Consider the following 19667-nt stretch of genomic DNA (forward strand, 5'->3'; position numbering starts at 1 on the left):
CACCAACAGAAGGAAGATTAAAAGGTAAGTACAAAACTGGGAAAAAATCTTTACAGTTTTTCTGATAAAGGTCTCATTTCTAACATATGTAAAGAACTGTGTCAAATTTATAAGAATAAAAGTCATTCCCAATTGATAAATGGTCAAAGAATATGAACAGACAATTCACATCTTTGACCATTTATCAATTGGAGATTGGCTTGAATTCTTATAAATTTGAATCAATTCTCTAAATATTTTAGAAATGAGGCCTTTATCTGAACCTTTGAATGTAAAAATATTTTCTTGATTTATTGCTTCCCTTCTAATCTTGTCTGCATTAGTTTTGTTTGTACAAAACCTTTTTAACTTAATATAATCAAAATTATCTATTTTGTGATCAATAATGATCTCCAATTCTTCTTTGGTCACAAATTCCTTCCTCTTCCATAGGTCTGAGAGTTAAACTGTTCTGTTCTTCTAATTTATTTATAATATCAATCTTTATGTCTAGATCATGAAACCATTTTAATCTTATCTTATCATATGGTGTTAGTTGCAGGTCAGGCCTAGTTTCTGCTTGACAAATTTCAAATTTCCCCAGTAATTTTTGAGATTTTAATGTTCTAATAAATTAAAATGTGAGATTTTAAGATTCTAATAATGACCAATTACATCTCTAAAGGACAAATGTTGGAGCATGTCACCTACCATCTGACAGAGAGGTAATGGACATAAGATTAAAAATGTTTTTGAACACTCTCACCATTGGGATTAAATTTGAATCACTATGCTGGTTATAAAAGTTGTTTTTTGTTTTTGTTTTTGTTTTTGTCCTTCATTCTGTTCATTGAAGTAGGTGATTCATGGTATGCCAAATAAATTATCAATAGTAATTAACAAAAAACTTAGATTATTGAAACTTTTTTGAAAGCAAAGAAAATAAGCAAAGAATTGTCAGAAGAAAACAAATACAATGCCTGCCTTCTTAGTGGGTATAGGATAAAGGAAAAAAAGTAGAGCATTTGAAACTTACAATTTAAAAATAATACAATGTTAAAAATAAAGAATACACTATTTTTTTTTTTTTTTAATGAGAACATTTGCTGAGAACTCTCTCTTTTTCTCTTCTCATCTCACATTACCTAGATAACTTCTGCCACCATCTCTTTCTTGACTTTTGTCTCATGTTATGAAGTGGTACTTCTTATTGACAAGGCAAACATCATTATATGAACAAGTGATCCTATTCCACTCTGTCTTCTATAGATAATTTTCATCTCTATGACCACATTCCCTCTTACCTGTAATTTCTTGATGTACATTGGCTGCTTCTCTACTGTCTATAGATATGCCCATGTCCCCTCCACTCTTTCTCTCTCTCCTTCTCCCTCTCCCACTCCCTCCTGCTCCCCTTTTCCCTCCTTATCCTTTGTCTCTCTCACTCAGTTTGTCTTTCTGTCACTCTCTCTCGCTCTCTCACTCTCATATACAAATTCACACATACACACAAACACACACAAACATATACACACATTTCTCCCTTAATATATTCATTACTTCTATTATCCCACATATCACATCTTTCTTGCTTGTGTCTAGACTGGAGAAGCCAATATCCAAAACATCTTCACTTTCTTTCTTCTCATTATTCTTAATATAGATATGTATAATCTAATTTATCATTCAAACAAAATCATTCTCTCCAAAATTAGCAATGAATTCTTAATTGCCAAATCTAAACAACTTTTCAGATTCCATATTATTATTGATTTTTTTTTTTTTTTTTTTTTTTAGCAATTTTGGACAATGTTTATCACCTTCTTCTCCTTGGTACTTTCTTCTCTCTAGGTTTTTACTACTCTACTCTCTTCTGATTACTCTTCAACACATCCAACAGCTTATTCTCATTCTCCTTCATTTTGCAGATCATGCTAGCAAATAATGCATTTCCCCAAAGTTCTCAGTCCTAGATTTTGTTCTCTTCTCTATTTATCCTATTTTCATTGATGCTCTTATCAGCTCTTATAGATTCAATTATCATATGGGGTATGCTGATGATTTTAAATCTAATTATTCACTCCTAATCTCTCTGCAGGTTTCCTGTCTGGTATTTCTATTACACATAACAATTGAATGTTCTATAGCTATGTTAAACTACTTGTCCAAAATTTAATTCGTTAGCTTTCCCTGTTACCTCTCCCCAAACCATCCCACTTTCAAACTTCATTATCAAGGACATTTCCATCCTCCCATTTTCCCAGGGTCAAAATCTTGTAGTCATCCTCTCTTGTCTCTTACCGTGGGTATTCAAACTATTACCAGGGTTTGCCAATTTCATCTTATGATATCTCTCCTTGTATCTCCTCTGATACAATCACTATCTTGATGTAGGATCTAATCATCTCATTTCTAGATTATTGCAACAATATAATGATTCGATTTTGTGCCACAAATCTTTCCACAATCCAGTTGGTCCTTCACTCAAATGTAAAAGTTTTTTTTTTTTTTCCTAACACACATACTTTATTATATTATTCTCCTGCTCAATAAAGTCACATGATCCCCTATCACTTCTAAAACCTTTGACTTGGCATTCAAATACATTCATAATCTAGTCTGTCTCTCCCTCATCCCTAACAGTCTTCTTATAATTCATATCCCCATATGTACTCTTTAGTTTAGTCATCCTCATTTCCTTATTTTCTTCCATGTTGGTATTTTTCTTGTTGTTATTGTTGTTTTTCAAACAAGATCCTCCATCTCCTAATGCCAGGAAGTTTCAGTGGTTATCTTGCATTCCTCTAACGCTCTCTCTTCTATTTTTTACCTCTTAATTTCCTTTCAGTGTCTGCTAAAAATAACACTTTCTATTCAAAGTTCTTAATAATCCCTCTTAATTTTAAAGATTTATCTTGTGAATATTTTGTATACATAAACTTTTTTATCCATAGTTTTTTTTAATGGTTGTCTCTCCCAATAGATTGTGAGCTCTTCAAAGTTAGGTACTGATTTTTGTTTGTTTGTTTGCTTTTTGTATTTGCAGCCATTGGCAAAATGATTAATTCATATGTGGTTGCCTAATAAATGTTTCTTTGACTGACATTGCTAGCTACTTCAAGCAAATATAGAAAGCATAAAGAACAAGCTTTGTTTGTTTGCTCTCATGAAGTATTTTGTTTTCTTTTGTTTTACTTTCTTCCATTTAAGAATATCTGTGTCTTGAAAATGATATAATTAATTTAACTTGAGATTGGCAGGCTATCAACATCCAATGTCTGTAGTTCAGGTACTCCTTAGATAGAGAAATGTCATCAAAAACAGAATATTTTCATCATGTCAGAATTAATTCTTGTATAAAATTGATATTGTTTATGGCTTTAATAGTTCAATGGAACTTTTAAAAATTAATTTAATTTTTAAATACTATTCTTTTATTCTGAATTTAACCATTAGACATAATATTTCAGCACAAACAAGAAAATGAAAAGAATTCTTCTACATGAAACTATGAATCTCCATTTTTAATCCATCGACTATCTTGATTGTAGCATTATATATGATTATAGATAGATTTGGTTTCTTTTTCTGATGATTTTTTTGTGAATATCTTTTAATAATATACTAATTGGGGAATGGCTAATGAGAAATTAGGTCTTTACAAGAAAAATTTGCTTAAATAAATTTTTATTTATCATTTTCTATGGTACATTTTAGAACAATATAGATTACTTGATTATCTCTTTTAAGTAGGCTTATTTTTGCTTTTGTTTTGTTTGAAATCATGATTTTTTTTTAATTTTAGCTGATGAATACTGGATTCTGTTTCAGCTTTTTATTTTGCCTCTTTCTGTTTCATGTGTGTCTCTTGTAAATGGAGTATTGTTGGATTCTGATTTCTAATCTCTTCTGCTGTATGCTTTCATATTTTGGATAAGATCATCCTATTAGTCGTAACATTTGTGATTACTAATTGTCAATTTCACTAGGTACTGTTTTTTTTTTTTTTCTTTCCTCTTTGCTTCTTTCTTGTCTTCCTTCCTTCATTCTGTCCTCCTCCTCTTCTTGCTCCTCCTTTTTTCCCTCTCTCTCTTCTTTTGTTTTTATCTGTCTCCCATCAGAAATATATTTTGCTTCTAACCACTGCCCCTTCCATTATTCCATTATCATCAGGAGATGATAGAAGAATTCTTTCAAGTTCTACTTAATCCTCTGGTTCTACGATATTAGAACAGTTTTCCTTGAAACTTTTTTGAAATATTATGTGCAGGTTATTTCTTTGAACATGACTTTCAGATAATCTAATAATGCTAAATTATTTCTCTTCATTCTATTTTCCAAGGCATTTGTTTTTCCATTTTTCCTATTTTTTTTCATTCTTTTGACTTCATTTTATTATTTCTCTGTGTCTCATGGAGTTATTTATGTTCACTTATCCAATTTTAATTTCTGAGGAATCATTTTATTCACTGAGCTTTTGTACCTTTTTTTCCCCATTTAGTCAATTTTGTCTTTTAAAAAATTCTTCAGTGAATTTTTGTATCTCTATTTCCATTTGTTCAATTCTGAGAGTTTTAGGGGAAGAGGAGTTGTTGGGGGGTTATTTTCTTCAGCCTTTATGTGTGTGCTTCTCTTGCCAAGTTGTTAATTCTCTTTGCATAAATTTCCTTTATCACTTTCATTTCTTTTCCCATTTTCCTCTCTAAAACTCTCATCTTTTTCTTTTACTATGCCAGGAATTCTTGGTGGGTTTTTGTCTAATCAGCATTTTTGAGACCTTTTTCTTCTTTTGGGTTTATAATGGTCATTTTTTTTTTTTTTTTTTTTTTTTTTTTGCTCATTTGTTCCAGTCTACTTCTTAACTTTGAACTTTTTGTTCAAAGCTGCATTCTGTTTACTTAAGGATGGGGAAGCATTGTCCTAACCTTCAGGCATTTTTGTCCTTCTATTTTCAGAGCTTGTTTTGGGGATCTGTAAATTTTTGGTGCTTCCAGAGCAGTATTGATGAAGGGACTCCAAAACTCTCTGAAAACTCCTTCAAGGAGAAATTTTCCTTGAATACTCCTCTTTGAGACAACCCCCCCAAGGAACTAAGATAAAGTAGTTTATCTTGGTAGAACTAGTTGAAGTATTCAATGCCAAGATATTTTTTACCCTATTGTTGGCTCAAAACCACTCCCAGGAAGTGTTCTCATATAGGCCTGGGGGCAGTGACAGCATTGAGGGAATCTCATTCAATTGAACCTTCTGTCTCAGATTTCCTTATCAAAATAATAACTTGAGGCTCAATCCTTGCAGAGGACCTAATATGCCATGCCAAGGAAACTCTCTCTGTTCCTGGCATAGCAGTCTCTGCCCGGTAGAATAATATTCTCTTTCAGCATTACACTCTCTTTATCTCCCTCACCTATTTCTCTGCCAGGACTCCTCCACTACTTTACTCTCCTGTTGGGACCTTGCCACAAAGGAATTCAGCCTTTCTATTCATGCATAGCTGACTTCCCAATGCCTATAATAAACTTCTTTTTATCAGTCTAGCTTTTAGGGTTTGTAAATTCCTTTACAAAGGATTTCTTCACAGCCAGAAGGGGGGTTCCCAAAACTTCCTACTCATGTGCTGAATCCCAAGGGGATTTAGGGGAGCCAAACCTCTTCATTTGGTTCCCTGGACCCTGAACTTGCCACTAACCTCATCATTTAACTCCCTGACCACCAGAAACTCTAATCTCTTAATTTTTGGTTTCCTGAATCTAATCTCATCATTATGATCCTGGGACAGGCATGGTCACTGCTCTTCTGGTCTTCACTCTAATCTTTACCTGGAAAGCTCTGCTGTTCCTCTCAAACTAAAATTGTTAGTACTCCTCTTTGCTTTGGAACTATGATCAGGGACCATTCTCCCTGCAGAACAATCACCAGTGCTCCTCTCTAGTCTGGAGTTGTGACCCAGAACTGTGTATGGAAAACTGAGTTGCCAATCATCACCAATTATACCCAATTCCAGCAAAGTATCCCCTGTCATCACTTGCTGACTAGTTATTTTACCCTATTACTGTTTCTGGGCTGAGAGTTCCTGAAACAGCAGTATCAACTGCTGCTGCTACCTCCAGTTGTGTGAACTCTGGACAGGCCTCCACTCCCATGTCAGAGACTTCTCCTAGTTATTTCTTAAATTTTCCCAGGCTGGAAAAATGCCTCTCTCTAAGCTTTTGGTAGTTCTGTCACTACAAAATTTTATTTGAGACATTATTTTAAAGATGTTTCCTGGGAAATGTCAGGAGAGAGAGGGTGGTTGCCCCTAATCTGCTATCTTGGTTCTGCCCCTAATCCTGCTCATGACTTCATTTTTCCCTCCAGTAAAATATGAGATAAAGTTCTTAACTGAGATCAAGGGGAAGAGATGAAAGGTTTGAGAGGGGATAACATGTTTTGAGAGAGTTTGTGTTCAGTATATGAGTTAATTAGGGACATTTTTAAAATTGTCTAGTAGCAGAGAGGCCCCAGCTGAAGTTTTGTAACAAATTTGTATGGAATTCAAAAGTTGTATGATTTTTTTTTTCCACCTTCATTCAGTAAGCAAGTGTGTAGGTGAAGGCAATGATGGATGGTAGTGATATAAGGCAGAGGCTTGACAAGACAAAATGCATAATATGCTAAGGTGGCAGAGGACTCAAGAGGACATCATTGGAGTGGTTCACCAAGAGTTAAGTTGGGAAAAGGAGAGTGTTTTTAGAGCAGGATTGATGGCCTGGGAGAAAATTTCGAAGTCAAGAAATTGGAAATCACTTTATAGATGAAAAGAAAGGTGCGAATTTGGAAGAAATTAGAAGTGATTTAAAGCCTTTAGATTTTTTCAGGTAAAGGAATTTTTAAAATTATGAACACGGAGGTAGTGCATTTAGAGGTGATACCAAGTTAAAAGGACATCTTTCCGTCTGGCTAAAGAGGGGTAGAAAATTAAGTCATGAAAAAAGAGCATGCGAAACAATTGAAAAATTAGAGTAGTTGAGGGAGTGTCTATGTTGAAGTTCCCTAGTATTATTACCTTCTGAGATGTGAAGGATCCCATTGGTATGGTACTCACCCCTACTCCCACCCACAACTACCTAAACTTGGAAACCAGACAGATGACAGATGGAGATCAATCAGGAAAGGAGTGAGGTTAGAGTTTAAGACACAAGAGTATCTAGTGGAATAGGGTCAGTCAGAATAGAAGGGGTAACAGATACATTTTCTTTCTTTCCTTTTTTTTTTTTTTTTTTTTAATTTGTCACTATGATCTTTAAAGCAGAAGATAGTGCATAATAGAAAAGGACACATTCCATTACTTAAATGCTTGCAGGGGCTCCCCATTACCTATTACATAAAGTTCAAACTCATCTAGCCTTCATTATTCTCCACAGGCTCAAAACTTTATCTCATTTCTCAAATAGCTTAAATCTAGTCATCTGGGGCTCCTCCCTAATCCCAAATACTTGCAGTTTGGTTTATTTAACTCATTTCCAATACCCCAAATGCTCTCCTCCCACTTAACCTATTAGTATTCTAAGCAATAATCCCAAACCTACCTTAAATGTTATCTTCTCCAAAGCCTTAACTGATGCACTTTAAAGAATAATCTTTCTCTGTAGGCGTGGGCAAGTATTTATAAACTAACTTGTATTATAGTTAATTTGCAAATATTCTGTCACTTTTTCAATTCCCTGAGGGCAGAGCACTCTTTATATCTAGTTTCCATCCTCACCCCACCCCCAATTTCCTTTACTCGTTGAATTTAGTAAATTGTGTGGAGTAAATGAACTTCACAGACTAGCTCACATATGGAACTTTATGTTGAATAAGGATACCCTCCTTTGTTTCTTTTCAAAAGCAACTGGGACATCTGTTATAGTTAGGTGCCTAAGAAAAAGCAAATCAAAAGAAAGAGCATCAGATCAAAAGGGGAAAGACATATGCTGTGGGGAACAGAGGGATGGGGTTTAGGAAAACAAGATCGAGTCCTGGGTTGGAAAAGTGGAAAAAAAAATGCTACCAACTTTTCTTTTACATACAAACACCTCTCCATCATACCAGAGGGCAAGCGGGATGACTGAACCTGACAGTGCAGCTGATAAATCTTTTGCCAGCAACAGCTGCGGATAGGAAACCTAGGAGGAGTTAAAAATCTGACGCCTTCTAGAAAAGGACCCCTCCTTCCCTGCTATAAAAAGAAAAACCACATGACATGGTTTGGGGGAGGGCGAGGTGACAGAGAAAGTAAAGGCTTGGTGGGGGATGGGCAATGAATCTTCTAGGAATTGTCCAGTAACAGCTCAGTAAGGAGCCTAGTAAATGAGAGAGAAAGAGTTTGTGTCCGAGACCCCACCCCACCGGCTGTTGCTTGCCTTGTCAGGCTTGGGGGACTACAGAGTTATAAACCTTTCTCTAATCTATCCTTGGCAAAGCCCGGACAGTGACGCGGCCGCCCTTTCCTCCCTCTCTCCCTCCTTTTCTCCTCCCCGCCTCCCTGCAGACAGGAGGAGGGGAGATGGGAGGAGTAAGCGAGCTGGGCAGAGCTGGAAACTGGGCACTGCACACAGTGAGAAAGCTAGAGAGCTAAGCGCTGGAGAACTGGGCAACCAAAGCTTCGAGGTGCCGATGCCGCGGTTTCCTTCAGTGGCTGCATCACCTGGAATAGAAGCAAAAGGACACTTCTCCACCCTCTATTACCTTTCGCAGCTGCAGCATTCCTGACCATTCTTCCAATCCAAGCTGCTAGATTTGGGGGGTGGGGTAAGGGAAGCAGGAAGGAAAGTGTAACTCTTAACAGGATTGGCTTGTTATTTTTATGATTATTTAGTGGAGTTTAATTTAATTTAATTTTGTGCGTGTTTTCGCCCTACATCTCCCGGAAGCGGTATTTCATTTTCTCCTAATCCCAGAGGGGGCCAGAGTTGCTGGGGGCCAGATTTGGTAGCGGCTCCCCTGGGCATGGCTTCAGCTGGCAGCGGGATGGAGGAGGTGCGTGTATCGGTGCTGACCCCGCTGAAGCTAGTGGGGCTGGTATGCATCTTCCTGGCTCTGTGTCTGGATCTGGGAGCGGTACTGAGCCCGGCCTGGGTCACAGCGGATCAACAATATTACCTGTCCCTGTGGGAGTGCTGCCGGAAACCCGCCAACGTAGACATCTGGCACTGCGAGTCCACTCTGAGCAGCGGTGAGAGCTCTTCTGTAATGTACCTCCTCCTCCCCGCCCGCCCCGCGCTCCTCCCTTTGCTCCTATCTGTCCCCATCCTAAAGAGCCTCAGTTCCCTCCCATACTTCTGTTACCCACGAAGTGCTGCCCCCGCCTAACCCCGCTTTTTCCCATATGGTATCTGGTTTCTCACAGGCTAACCCCTGCAGGCACCCGTGTGGGTGATTCTTCCAAGTAGTGTCTGCAACCCCTTTCCCAACTCTAATCCTTGTCTCAGGCTTTTTCCCATCGCACATCCCAAATCCCAAATTCCACCCCAGGCCTTGGGCCAAATTTCTTCATACTAAACTCTCTTTCCAATGCCTCCCTCCACCCCCCATCACTACTGCTATGTTCATTTAGCCATTTCTCTAACTCACAAGTAGCACCTTATTTTGTTAATTGGTATAATTTGTGGTAAGGACCATGTGGAGGTTTTAAAAACAATACGCCTTCCCCACTCCCATTTTTTGAACGTGGAAAAGCAAAATAAAACACCCCCTCCCCCCCTCAAAAAAAGACCCGTGGTCTCCGTAAATTCTATGTTTCACTCTACATCCTTTCTTACTCTGAGAGTCATTTTTCTGAGTTTATTTTCTTTCCCTCTCTTGATGTCCACCTTTACGTTATCTTGGATTTTCCTAACTCAGATTTTGTTTGGGATTTTATGCCTCTGTAGATTTGGAAGAATAACAGAGTAGCTGTAAGAGTGAATGGTTTGTTTCCTTTTTTGGTAGCACAGTAAATGATTTTTCTGGATTTTCCCCTTCTTTTCTCCTCTTCGGCCATCATCTCCAAAAAAATCTTTTCTTTCTTCGGGGTGAACTAGAAAGTTGTGACTTCCACTGCTGGTTGTTTATGTAGGCTGCAACGATTAACCTTCTTTTACAGGGTAGGAGGTGAGAGAAAGGAGAGCAAGAGTCAGTGACTCACCCTCTTCTCTGGTACAAACAAGTAAACCCCTCTTCCTAGGGATGTTTAGCTTCCACGCTTCTATATACACTCTTCCTCCACCCACTCCTTCCCTTGCTTCGCACTACCTCCACCACGCGACCCTACTAGCCCCCCTATCCTTGGCCTAATGTGCATTTCTCTCTGTCATGGGCTACCGGCCTCTTTAGCCGCCTCCTACTTTCTTGTTGCTATACTATTGTTACCATTCTGGTTTCTTTCACTGTTGGTTTTAAGCCGTATGAAATTACAGTCAAAAATGATTTTACTATTAAGGAAATAAAATGTTGGGCACTAAGCACTGAGATGGGATGGACTAAGTTAGTTTTCATTATATATGGTTTAGTTTAGGCTCTGTTGAGAAAACTTGCGAAGCTTCACTAGACATGTTGGCAAGTTATGCCCAAACTCACACCAGCACAAAAACCGACTCCCTGGGATTTGTCTTTGTCTTGTTTCCTTGACATTGAAGAAAGTAATTTTAATTGGTCGACTTTTTTGACTTACTCTTTATTTTTCACTGGGGACCCAGAAAACATCAACTCAAAATAAACTAACAATTTTTTTTGGTGATGGTTGTTTTAATTCACCATCTAGGGAACTGGCAAGAGGACATTATGTAGCCTCTTTTTCCATGAGAGTAGTTTGCAACTGAAGACCCAGACTAGTTTTTTAAAGGATCTTCTTTAAGTAACAACAAACTTTGGAAGAAAATACCTTTTCTTTCTACTCTTCAATATAAATGGAAATTTATGTAGGAATGTCAGCTTCAACATGTTTCCTTAGCAACGGGAATCGTTTGCCCCTTTCTCACTGTCTCCTGAAATAATACCCCCTGATTGCATAAAGACATTTTCCAGAGAGGTTAAAAAAATAACGGCTTAAATCCCTTCTTTATTTTCACATTCTTCCCTCTTTATACTTCCAAAGAATGTGGGGAATGGAGAACAGCCAGATTGGGCTTGTTGAACAGTAAGCAGTGTTGGTTAATCTTTCCTTAATTGCCTCAACAGACATCTATAGCTTAATTAAATAATAATAATAAATTTGAAAAGAGGATAGGGGATAGGGAGACATAAGCATAATGTAAATGTAGGTAAGTCTCACACTTCAAGGTAAAAATCCAAGGAAGACACTTTTGTCCTTTTTAATTCTACTGGCTCCCCCCAAAATTCTTACTTTTGATTTCATTTCTGTTAAAATTCCTAAGTATCAATTTGGCTTTATTTTAGTTAAAAAAAAAAAAAAATCCCAGAAGAGCTACACTTAACAAGCTTCTGGAAAAGAAGTGGTAATTGCTTTATTTTAAGGAGACCTGAACAGCTCTTTATGCTGGTAGTCTGCTGTTCATTCTTTACTAGTTTAGGAAAGGAGGCATATAAGAAAACCACTCTGTCCCTTTCTCTTCCTCAAATTATTACAATATGTGGGTGAGAGTGTGTGTTTTATTTCAAGGGAACTTCTGAGTATGAAAAAATAATATTTTTAACTATATAAAAGAGGTAGTGAGAGCCAGCACAGAAGCTGGCAGTCTTTTGCTCTGCTGTTTGTGTTCTATAACAAGCTGAGTTTTAGCTGGTTGGTTGTGAGAAACTGCAGAAAGCAGTGATAAAACATCTTTTCTGGTGCTTTGAAGAGATGGACTTCATTGTCCCTTGAAGTGGATTACTTCAGGAGGCACTATCAAGGACAATTTTCCTAATGTCCCTTAACAGCATCTTCAAGGCTTAATTAAAAAGCTTTGTCTTAATTAGAATTAGAACTGCCATGAAATGACAAGTTCGTGTTGTTTTTTGTTTTTGTTTTTGTAACAGGAAATTTTCAACAATATTTCTACTGAAGCAACATGCTCTGTTTCTGTTCATCCCTTGTTTGCATATCCCTTCTATTTCAATGCAGTATTTTAATTTTGATAAAAATGGTGCATCCTTTGCTGTTTGTAACCCATTTTGCAGTTTTAACAGATATAGCAATGCCCCTGCTTGCATGGGCCTGTTGAAGCCAGCTTCAGCACTTGTAGTATGAACTATACTCATCCTGGGAGTGGGTTAATCAGCCATAATGTTCCAAAACCATATGCTCTCCCAACCATAAGGTCTCCCAACCATACCTTCTCCTGTTCTGATGTAGGAATTCAGATTGTCGGTTGATCAGTTCAAATGCAATATTTCCATAAGTGTTCCAAAGATTAGATTAGAAAAATAGATTTAGCATGAGATTCAATGTGGAGAGGAAGAAAAACATTTCAAGTCTACAAACTTGGGACAACTCACATTTATGCTCATGAGAGTACAAGATATTATATTCAGAAGAATATGACTCATTGGATTTCTTCAGAAGTATAATGAGGCAGACCACTTTTTAGGTAGTCTTTTGTAAAACATTTTAATATGAATTTATTGAGAATAACAATGACAATAACTCTTTTACTTGATTATTTTGTTTTGATCTTTTTATTAGTATTGCATAATTAAGGTTTATCACAATCTTGAAGTGAGAAGAGATCAGATATACCAACTAACTATATATTCTATGTGTATACACACACAGAGTATTCCTAAAATTGTAGCCTAGTAGCTTATTAAGTCATAAAAGTATTACATTGTGACTTTTTGGCAAAAGTGTATATTGTGCATGTGATATTTTAAATAGCTTTTAAAAAATAAACCCAGACTATTCTTCTGAGGTCAGAGTGACCTATTGAGTAAGCAAAAATCAACAAAAGATCAGATCACCATGGTTAACCTTTGTAGTGCCTATTGTGATACATGGAGTCCATTTAGCTATAATCTATTCAGACTATGGATTGATTTTAATACACAGTCCCCTTCCCCCTCACCTAAGGAATATGTTATAGCCATTTATGAGAAATCCTAAATATAGCCACTTTTTAAAAATGTAAATCATTAACATAGTTTTGGAAGTTTCATAAAGTTTATGTTAATTATAGGCCAAATTTTTTTTCCCAATCATAAAACAAGACTTTAAAAAAATCATTTTAAACCGTAGTTTGAGATATCATTTTGCCCAATAATCTTTTTTTTTCAACACATAGCAATAAAAATCTACTTTCAGTGACACAGTACTTACCAGAGTATCTGAACATTTCTAAATTCCTGAGATTTGATGGCCTCATGTCCACAAATGCAACATCCATGCAGACTTTGATACTAAGCATCCTTGTGAAACAAAATTGCCAGCTCAGAAGGTGTCTTCCTCCAGGGAAGATGTGGCTCATTGCTTTAAATGAGTTGATATTGACTAGTGTTTACAAATAGCTCAGCAAGATGGGTAGGACAATGTTCTCTCCTACTTGAAAACAGCATAAGCAGAAGAAATGAAATTTTGTTAAGTCCAAAAACAAATATAAAAAAAATTGATAAACAATTTCACTTAGTATCAAATACTTTGAAATTAATTATATATCTAAAAACAATTCTTCAAAAAGTACAATATGGATAAAAAAAATAAATAGTTCATTTCAACTTCATCAGAACCTTTTTTTACCATAATCTCTCAGACTTCCAAATATCCATATATCTTAATTTATTCCAGGATTGAATTTAGAGTTTCTAAAGGGCATTAGTATCCCAGTTCAAACTTCATATCAGTAGAAAATCTGAGACTTAGAGAAGTTAACTTGTACAATATCATACAAGTACTAAAAGGAAAATAGTTACTTGAATTTATGTCCTTTGAATCTAGTGTTTTCTTCTCTTTAGCATGTTGAGTCATCTCCTGTACTTTATCGAGCAAAGAGATGGATACTTTTTTTTTTTTTTTTTGGGGGGGGGTTCTTTAGAAACCTTCATTTCTAGCTCCATCAAGGCTTTTGCAAAATTTTATTAATCAATTGGAGACAACTAAATGGTATAATTTATAGCATCCTGAACCTAATGTTAGGAAGACCTCACTTCATATCAGATACCTATTAGTTGTGTGGTCCTGGGAAAATCATTTAACTTCTTTTTTCATCAGTTTTTTTAAAAATATATTTGTAAAATGGGGATAATAAGAGCACTACCTCCCAGAATTATGAAGATAACATGTCGATATTTGTAAAAAAAACTTTGCAGATTTCAAAGTTAGATACAAATGCTACTTGTTATTATTCCTGTAAAAAAACCCTTACTTTAAAATATGAATTTCATCCACCTATACAAATATACTTCAGTAGTTAGCTACAAGTTAAAATTGAATGAACATGAACAATGGGGAGTTCACAAAAACATCCATATTCAAAGGCATGCTATTAGAAAGAAGTCTGTTTTGTCATTTTTTTCCCAACAATTTATGGTTGTTGCTTATTTTAGAAAGTGTATGTATCAGATAAAAATCATGTTTAGTTTAGTATAATTCCACACACAATATATTTCACAACATTCATAGCATATATGTATGTATATGCACACACACATGAATTAATATTATGATATTGTTTTCCTATCACATCTCTAATAAAAACCATAGATTCTTGTATAGCATATTGCACTTATAAAGTGGGCTTTAGTTTTGTTTTCTAATAGTAGCTTATGAAAATTTCATTGTGTTTTCTGTAATATACATCAAATGAAAGGTAAATCTTTGGGACAAGTCATTTAAGTCTCCTTTCTTAAATAGCAGATTTTTGAGAGTGCAATAAAAAGAATTTCTTTATCTTAAACTCTGTGGTGCTTTTTAAGCTACACAATTACATCTGAATATTACAGTCCTTGGCAATGTAATATCTACAATTTAACAAGCACATATCAAGGGAATATTACATGCCATTAAGGCAGTAGGGTAACAAAGATGAATGAGGAATTTTCTTTTCATGAGGAGGAATTACAGTTATTTAGGGAACATACAACATTTACAACAATTGTAGTATATATGATGTACAGGAGAAATATAGAAAAGTTGCCTTGGAAAAGTTTGGGGAGGAAGAGAACACTTCTGATTATAAGGATTAGGGCATACTCTCTAGAGTAAATACATCTTAAACTAAATGTTAGCAAGGAAAACAAACAAACAAACAAACAAAAAACACTTGAGCTGGAGAAAATGAGGAAGGAGCACAGTTCAATGAAAAGAGTTGAATGTGAAGTTGGAAGACCTGGGTTTGAAACCTGCATCTAAAGGAATTTAGGCAAGTGATTGATCTTCTCCATGACTTCTAGGTCCCTTCCAGAGTTATGGTCCTATGATTCTATTAGTTTAGCTGTGGGGATTGACTACATATACTAGGAGTGGAAATTGCAGATTAAAATTATTTTTTTGTAATATATAACATATAGGTGGAAATAATGGGAAAGTAGGATGGACATCATGTTGTGAATGAATTTAAGTAGTAGGATAAAATGTTTACAATTTATCTTATTCTGATAATATTAATCATTATTTTTAATGCAAAATTTTCTACAAAGAACCAATAAAACTACAATTTTAGGTCATCTACCAATTTGTGGCTTAAAATGCTCAAAACAATTTAAATAAAAAGAAAATTGTGATATTGGATATACATAGTTTGTTCTCTTCATTTTCCAAAATAACAGAATAATAACATTCTATTTATGGAAACATGTTCTTGGGACATCAAAAACTTTTAAAATAAAAAGACAACTTACAAAACATTTATTGAGCACTTATTAAATGTTAGGCATTATCCTGACCTACAAATATAATGATTTATGCTCCCCAGTACCTTATATTTTCCTGGAGTGAAGAGGATATAAAATGTACCCATTTAAATAAATATAAAAGAAGAGAGGAATTTCAAAAGAGAGTACTAATTACATGGGGTATCAAGAAGTATTTCAAATAGGAAGGGGCATTTTTGGCAGAAACTAAGGCATTCTGTGATTACAAATTGAAGAGTAATGGCAACTTATAACTGCAAAAATATGAGGATAGGAGTGAAAATGTCTTTGTGGAGTAGTTTTTATTCATTCATTCTACAAATAAGCATTATTCTTATTCTGTGAAAAGCATTGGTAGGCCCTAGTTTGTTCATATGAAAAAATAAGCAAATCACACAGATAATAATGTCTACAAATAGTTGAAATTGTAGTTGCATTAAGTGGAATATATCTGATAAATGATTTTAAAAAATGTTTCTAGGCATTTTCTAAGCATCATATGACAAAACTTGAAATACACAGTATTTTTAATCAAATGAGATCTGATCACCTCAACTTTGAACAGAGGGTAGGTCACTTGCCTTTTTTTATATTTTATATGAATGCCAAAACAAGGCTAATTACTCACTAGTGCTCCACAAAGCTTCATTTTGTTTTCTTTTTTGTCTATATTTGTGGATACTGATGCTACTACTGATAACTCTTATATCTTGTTTAGATAATATGGCATATGGATAGTGTGACATATTCTCTTTAATAGGAAAGTTCAACATTACATAACAAGTATTCCTTTTGTAAGAAAAATATCCTCTCATCCTTCAAATAAAATTCCATATGAATTTTAAACTGCTTGCTCAATAAATTAAACAAAATCTGTTTTATAAAAGATTATCTTTAGTTATACAGGTTAATTATTCATTTTGACTGTCTTTATTGAAAGCTGCCAAAGTGTAATTTGGTAATACTGTATAAACAGAATGTGTGTACTTATGTATAAAAAAGAATTCCTTATTTCTTTTACTTCTTTCTATCATAGGAAGGTTTGACAATTTTTTTTTTCTTATAAAGTGAGAAATCTTCAGATAAAGGAAAGTCATTCACAAGAGGGACACAAATAAACACAGTCAGATTTAGAGACAGAGAATACAGGGAATTCATGTTAGACCTATTGCATTCTCTCTTAGCATACTTATAAACATACTTAAATCAAATGGTCCTTTTTCATCACCAATAAAAGGACTTTTAATATCACTTAATCTAACAAACATTTCTTGAATACTATTTATGTTCAAACCATTGACATGGGTTCAGTGAGTCATAAAAAGATGAAGAGATCACGATCCCAACCTCAAGTAAATTAGAATCTCAAGAGATATGAAATATAAATAATTATAACTGTAACACATGCTCTCAAACAACTCTCTGAAATGACATCAGGGTCTTATTGACCCCTCAAGGCTCTACAGTAGCCTTGGGTGATTAGAATGGTCTCATTTAAAAGTCTTACAGTTCATGCACCTTAACAAGCGGTTTTCCCCACTGTTCTTTTCTCTCCTATGAAGGGTGCTCAAGAAATTCCACATACGAATGGTATAGCATATTTGTAGAATTATGAAGATGTTGATAAGAGATGTATCCCCACCTGATTAAGGTACCAGAGTATTCCATTTTATGATCTATTTTCTGTGGTAAAGTGATTTGATTGATTTACCCAGTCAACTCCATCCTTATATAAATAGAAAGCTATAAAATGATAAATATAACATGAGAAATAAATCAAATGCTACAGGACTTCAAAGGAAAGAGAGATCACTTAAAACTAGAAAAATGAGGAAAAGTTTCAAGGAAGAGTTGAAATTTGAGTTGTCATTTTAGTAGATATATGGAATATGTTTGATGTTTTTATTCGTTTATTTTGCTCTTTTGGGGGGCTTCCCAAGAATTTTCCATAACACTTAAACATTATCACAGATCTCATTTATCAAGAAATTCTATTTAGAAGAAATGCTATGACTTAAATATAGGAAAATAAGGAGCAAATAGAGGAAAACAATGAATAGTCCAGTTTGGCAAAGTAATGGGGTTAATGAATGGTGCAAGATGATAGATTGCAGCTTTATTTTAGACTTTTTTTTTTCCACACAAAGGTAAATTAATATTAGAACTTGGAGAGTATTGAATACTATGCTAAGAAATATGTTTACAATTTAGTAGACATTGAGGAGACACTAAAGGTGTTGAAGCACCCATGACTGCAATTATTCATTAAAAAATCAATTCTGCAGGACTATGTAGATTAGAAAATGTAATGATTGCACTCAAATAAATTCAACACAATGTTAATGAGATCTAGGAAAGAAAGAACAAAAGGTTGAAGTAAGGCAGTCACATGGAAATGGAAAGGAAGACATATATATGGGAGGCACAATTAATAGTATTTGTCAACCAAATTGAATTTGGTAGGGGAAGGGAAAAGAAGGGAATGATTATTTACATAGGGCCTACTATGTATCAGACATTGTACTAAGTGATTTTATAGATATTTCCCTTAATTTTCACAAAATCCTACAAGGTTGGTTTAATAATGTGCCCCATTTTACAGTGGAAAAGAGTGAGGCAACCAGAGGTTGAATTCTCTACCAAGTGTCTGAGGATAGAATTGAACTCAACTAATCCTGACTCTAAGGCCAGCATTCTATTCACTAACCACAAGCTGCCTCTAAGGAGATTGTTTTAGGGAAATGGAAAGCTATAAGATAACAATAAATGTTTGTGCCTGTGTGAATGAGGACAAAAAATGGGGAAAACCAGGGAACAGCAAATTTCTGAAAGAATATATCTATTTCTATTTTAGAAAGAGCTAAATTATTACAGTGTAATATGTGTATTATTCAAAAAGCTCTAAACGATTTATAATAATAATAATTCTGTTAAAGTTTTTAGAAAGCAATTTTCTAAAAAAATTAGTCATATAAATAGATTTATTTGCATATATTCAGAACTAAAAAGTATCCATACACTTGAAAATTTTTCTTTTCAAGCACTATTCTTATTGCTGTTGTAAATAAAGCAATTTATGGGAGGTTCCACTAGTGATGATATAGATAGATAGCCAAATAACAACTTAAAAAAAAAAAAAAATTTTGAAAAGAAACAACTATCATCAAAAACAGTTGAAGTGCTGTTTTAGTAGTCATTAAAATATTTTTCACAGAAATTCAATATTCAGGAATATTAACTTAACCAACCTGATTTTTAAATACCTCACCCCAGTTTAACCCCCACTTCAGAATAGGATACATGCTTGCTACTTTATTGATTAATGGTAGACTACTGTTCTAAGGAAACAGCTGCTTTCCTCATGTTGGCCAGAAGATAAAAGCAGGGAGAATCAGTCTCTGGGCTGATGTTTATAAAGATGACCAATTTTTCTTTTGTGGCAGACCCAACTTACTTAGACTAAGAAAAATACAATGACCCAAGTGAAATGTTTTATAGTTCAAAAAAAGTATGAGTCCATTATTTAAAAGTGCTTTAGCCAGTGTTCCTCAGGGTTATGCATATTTCTGTGGAATTCTTTCATATTAAAACTTATAGAACTATGTAAATTCTCAGACAAAGAGAAGAGGGAAGGAATATGGTATCCATAAGAGTTTTTCCCCTTGATTTTTTTCAGTGGAGGAAGAAGAGAGAGAGAGTGAATATTAATTTGAAAATATAATACAACTTAATGAAACAAAGCATTTTTAAATGTAAATTTTGAAAATTTTTAGCAACATCTTTGTTGGAAATAGCATTTTATTTTTCTCAATTACATGTAATACTAGTTTTCAACATCCCTTTTTATAAGATTTTGAGTTCCAGTTTTTTTTTTTTTCTCTCTCTCTTCATTTGTCTCCCATCCC

General features: G+C 34.8%; 1 protein-coding gene across 1 annotated transcript in view; it reads left to right on the forward strand.

The window, feature by feature from the left end:
• Window positions 1–263: 263 nt before the first annotated feature.
• Window positions 264–19667, forward strand: part of TMEM47 (transmembrane protein 47) — a 52138-nt gene continuing 32734 nt past the window's right edge. Inside the window, exon 1 of the mRNA XM_051991018.1 lies at window positions 264–9175. Coding sequence (XP_051846978.1) covers window positions 8950–9175 — 226 coding nt within the window. The 5' untranslated portion in view covers window positions 264–8949. The remainder of the gene's footprint in view (window positions 9176–19667) is intronic.

The sequence above is a fragment of the Antechinus flavipes genome, chromosome 3 (assembly GCF_016432865.1).
Source record: "Antechinus flavipes isolate AdamAnt ecotype Samford, QLD, Australia chromosome 3, AdamAnt_v2, whole genome shotgun sequence".
NCBI lineage: Eukaryota > Metazoa > Chordata > Mammalia > Dasyuromorphia > Dasyuridae > Antechinus > Antechinus flavipes.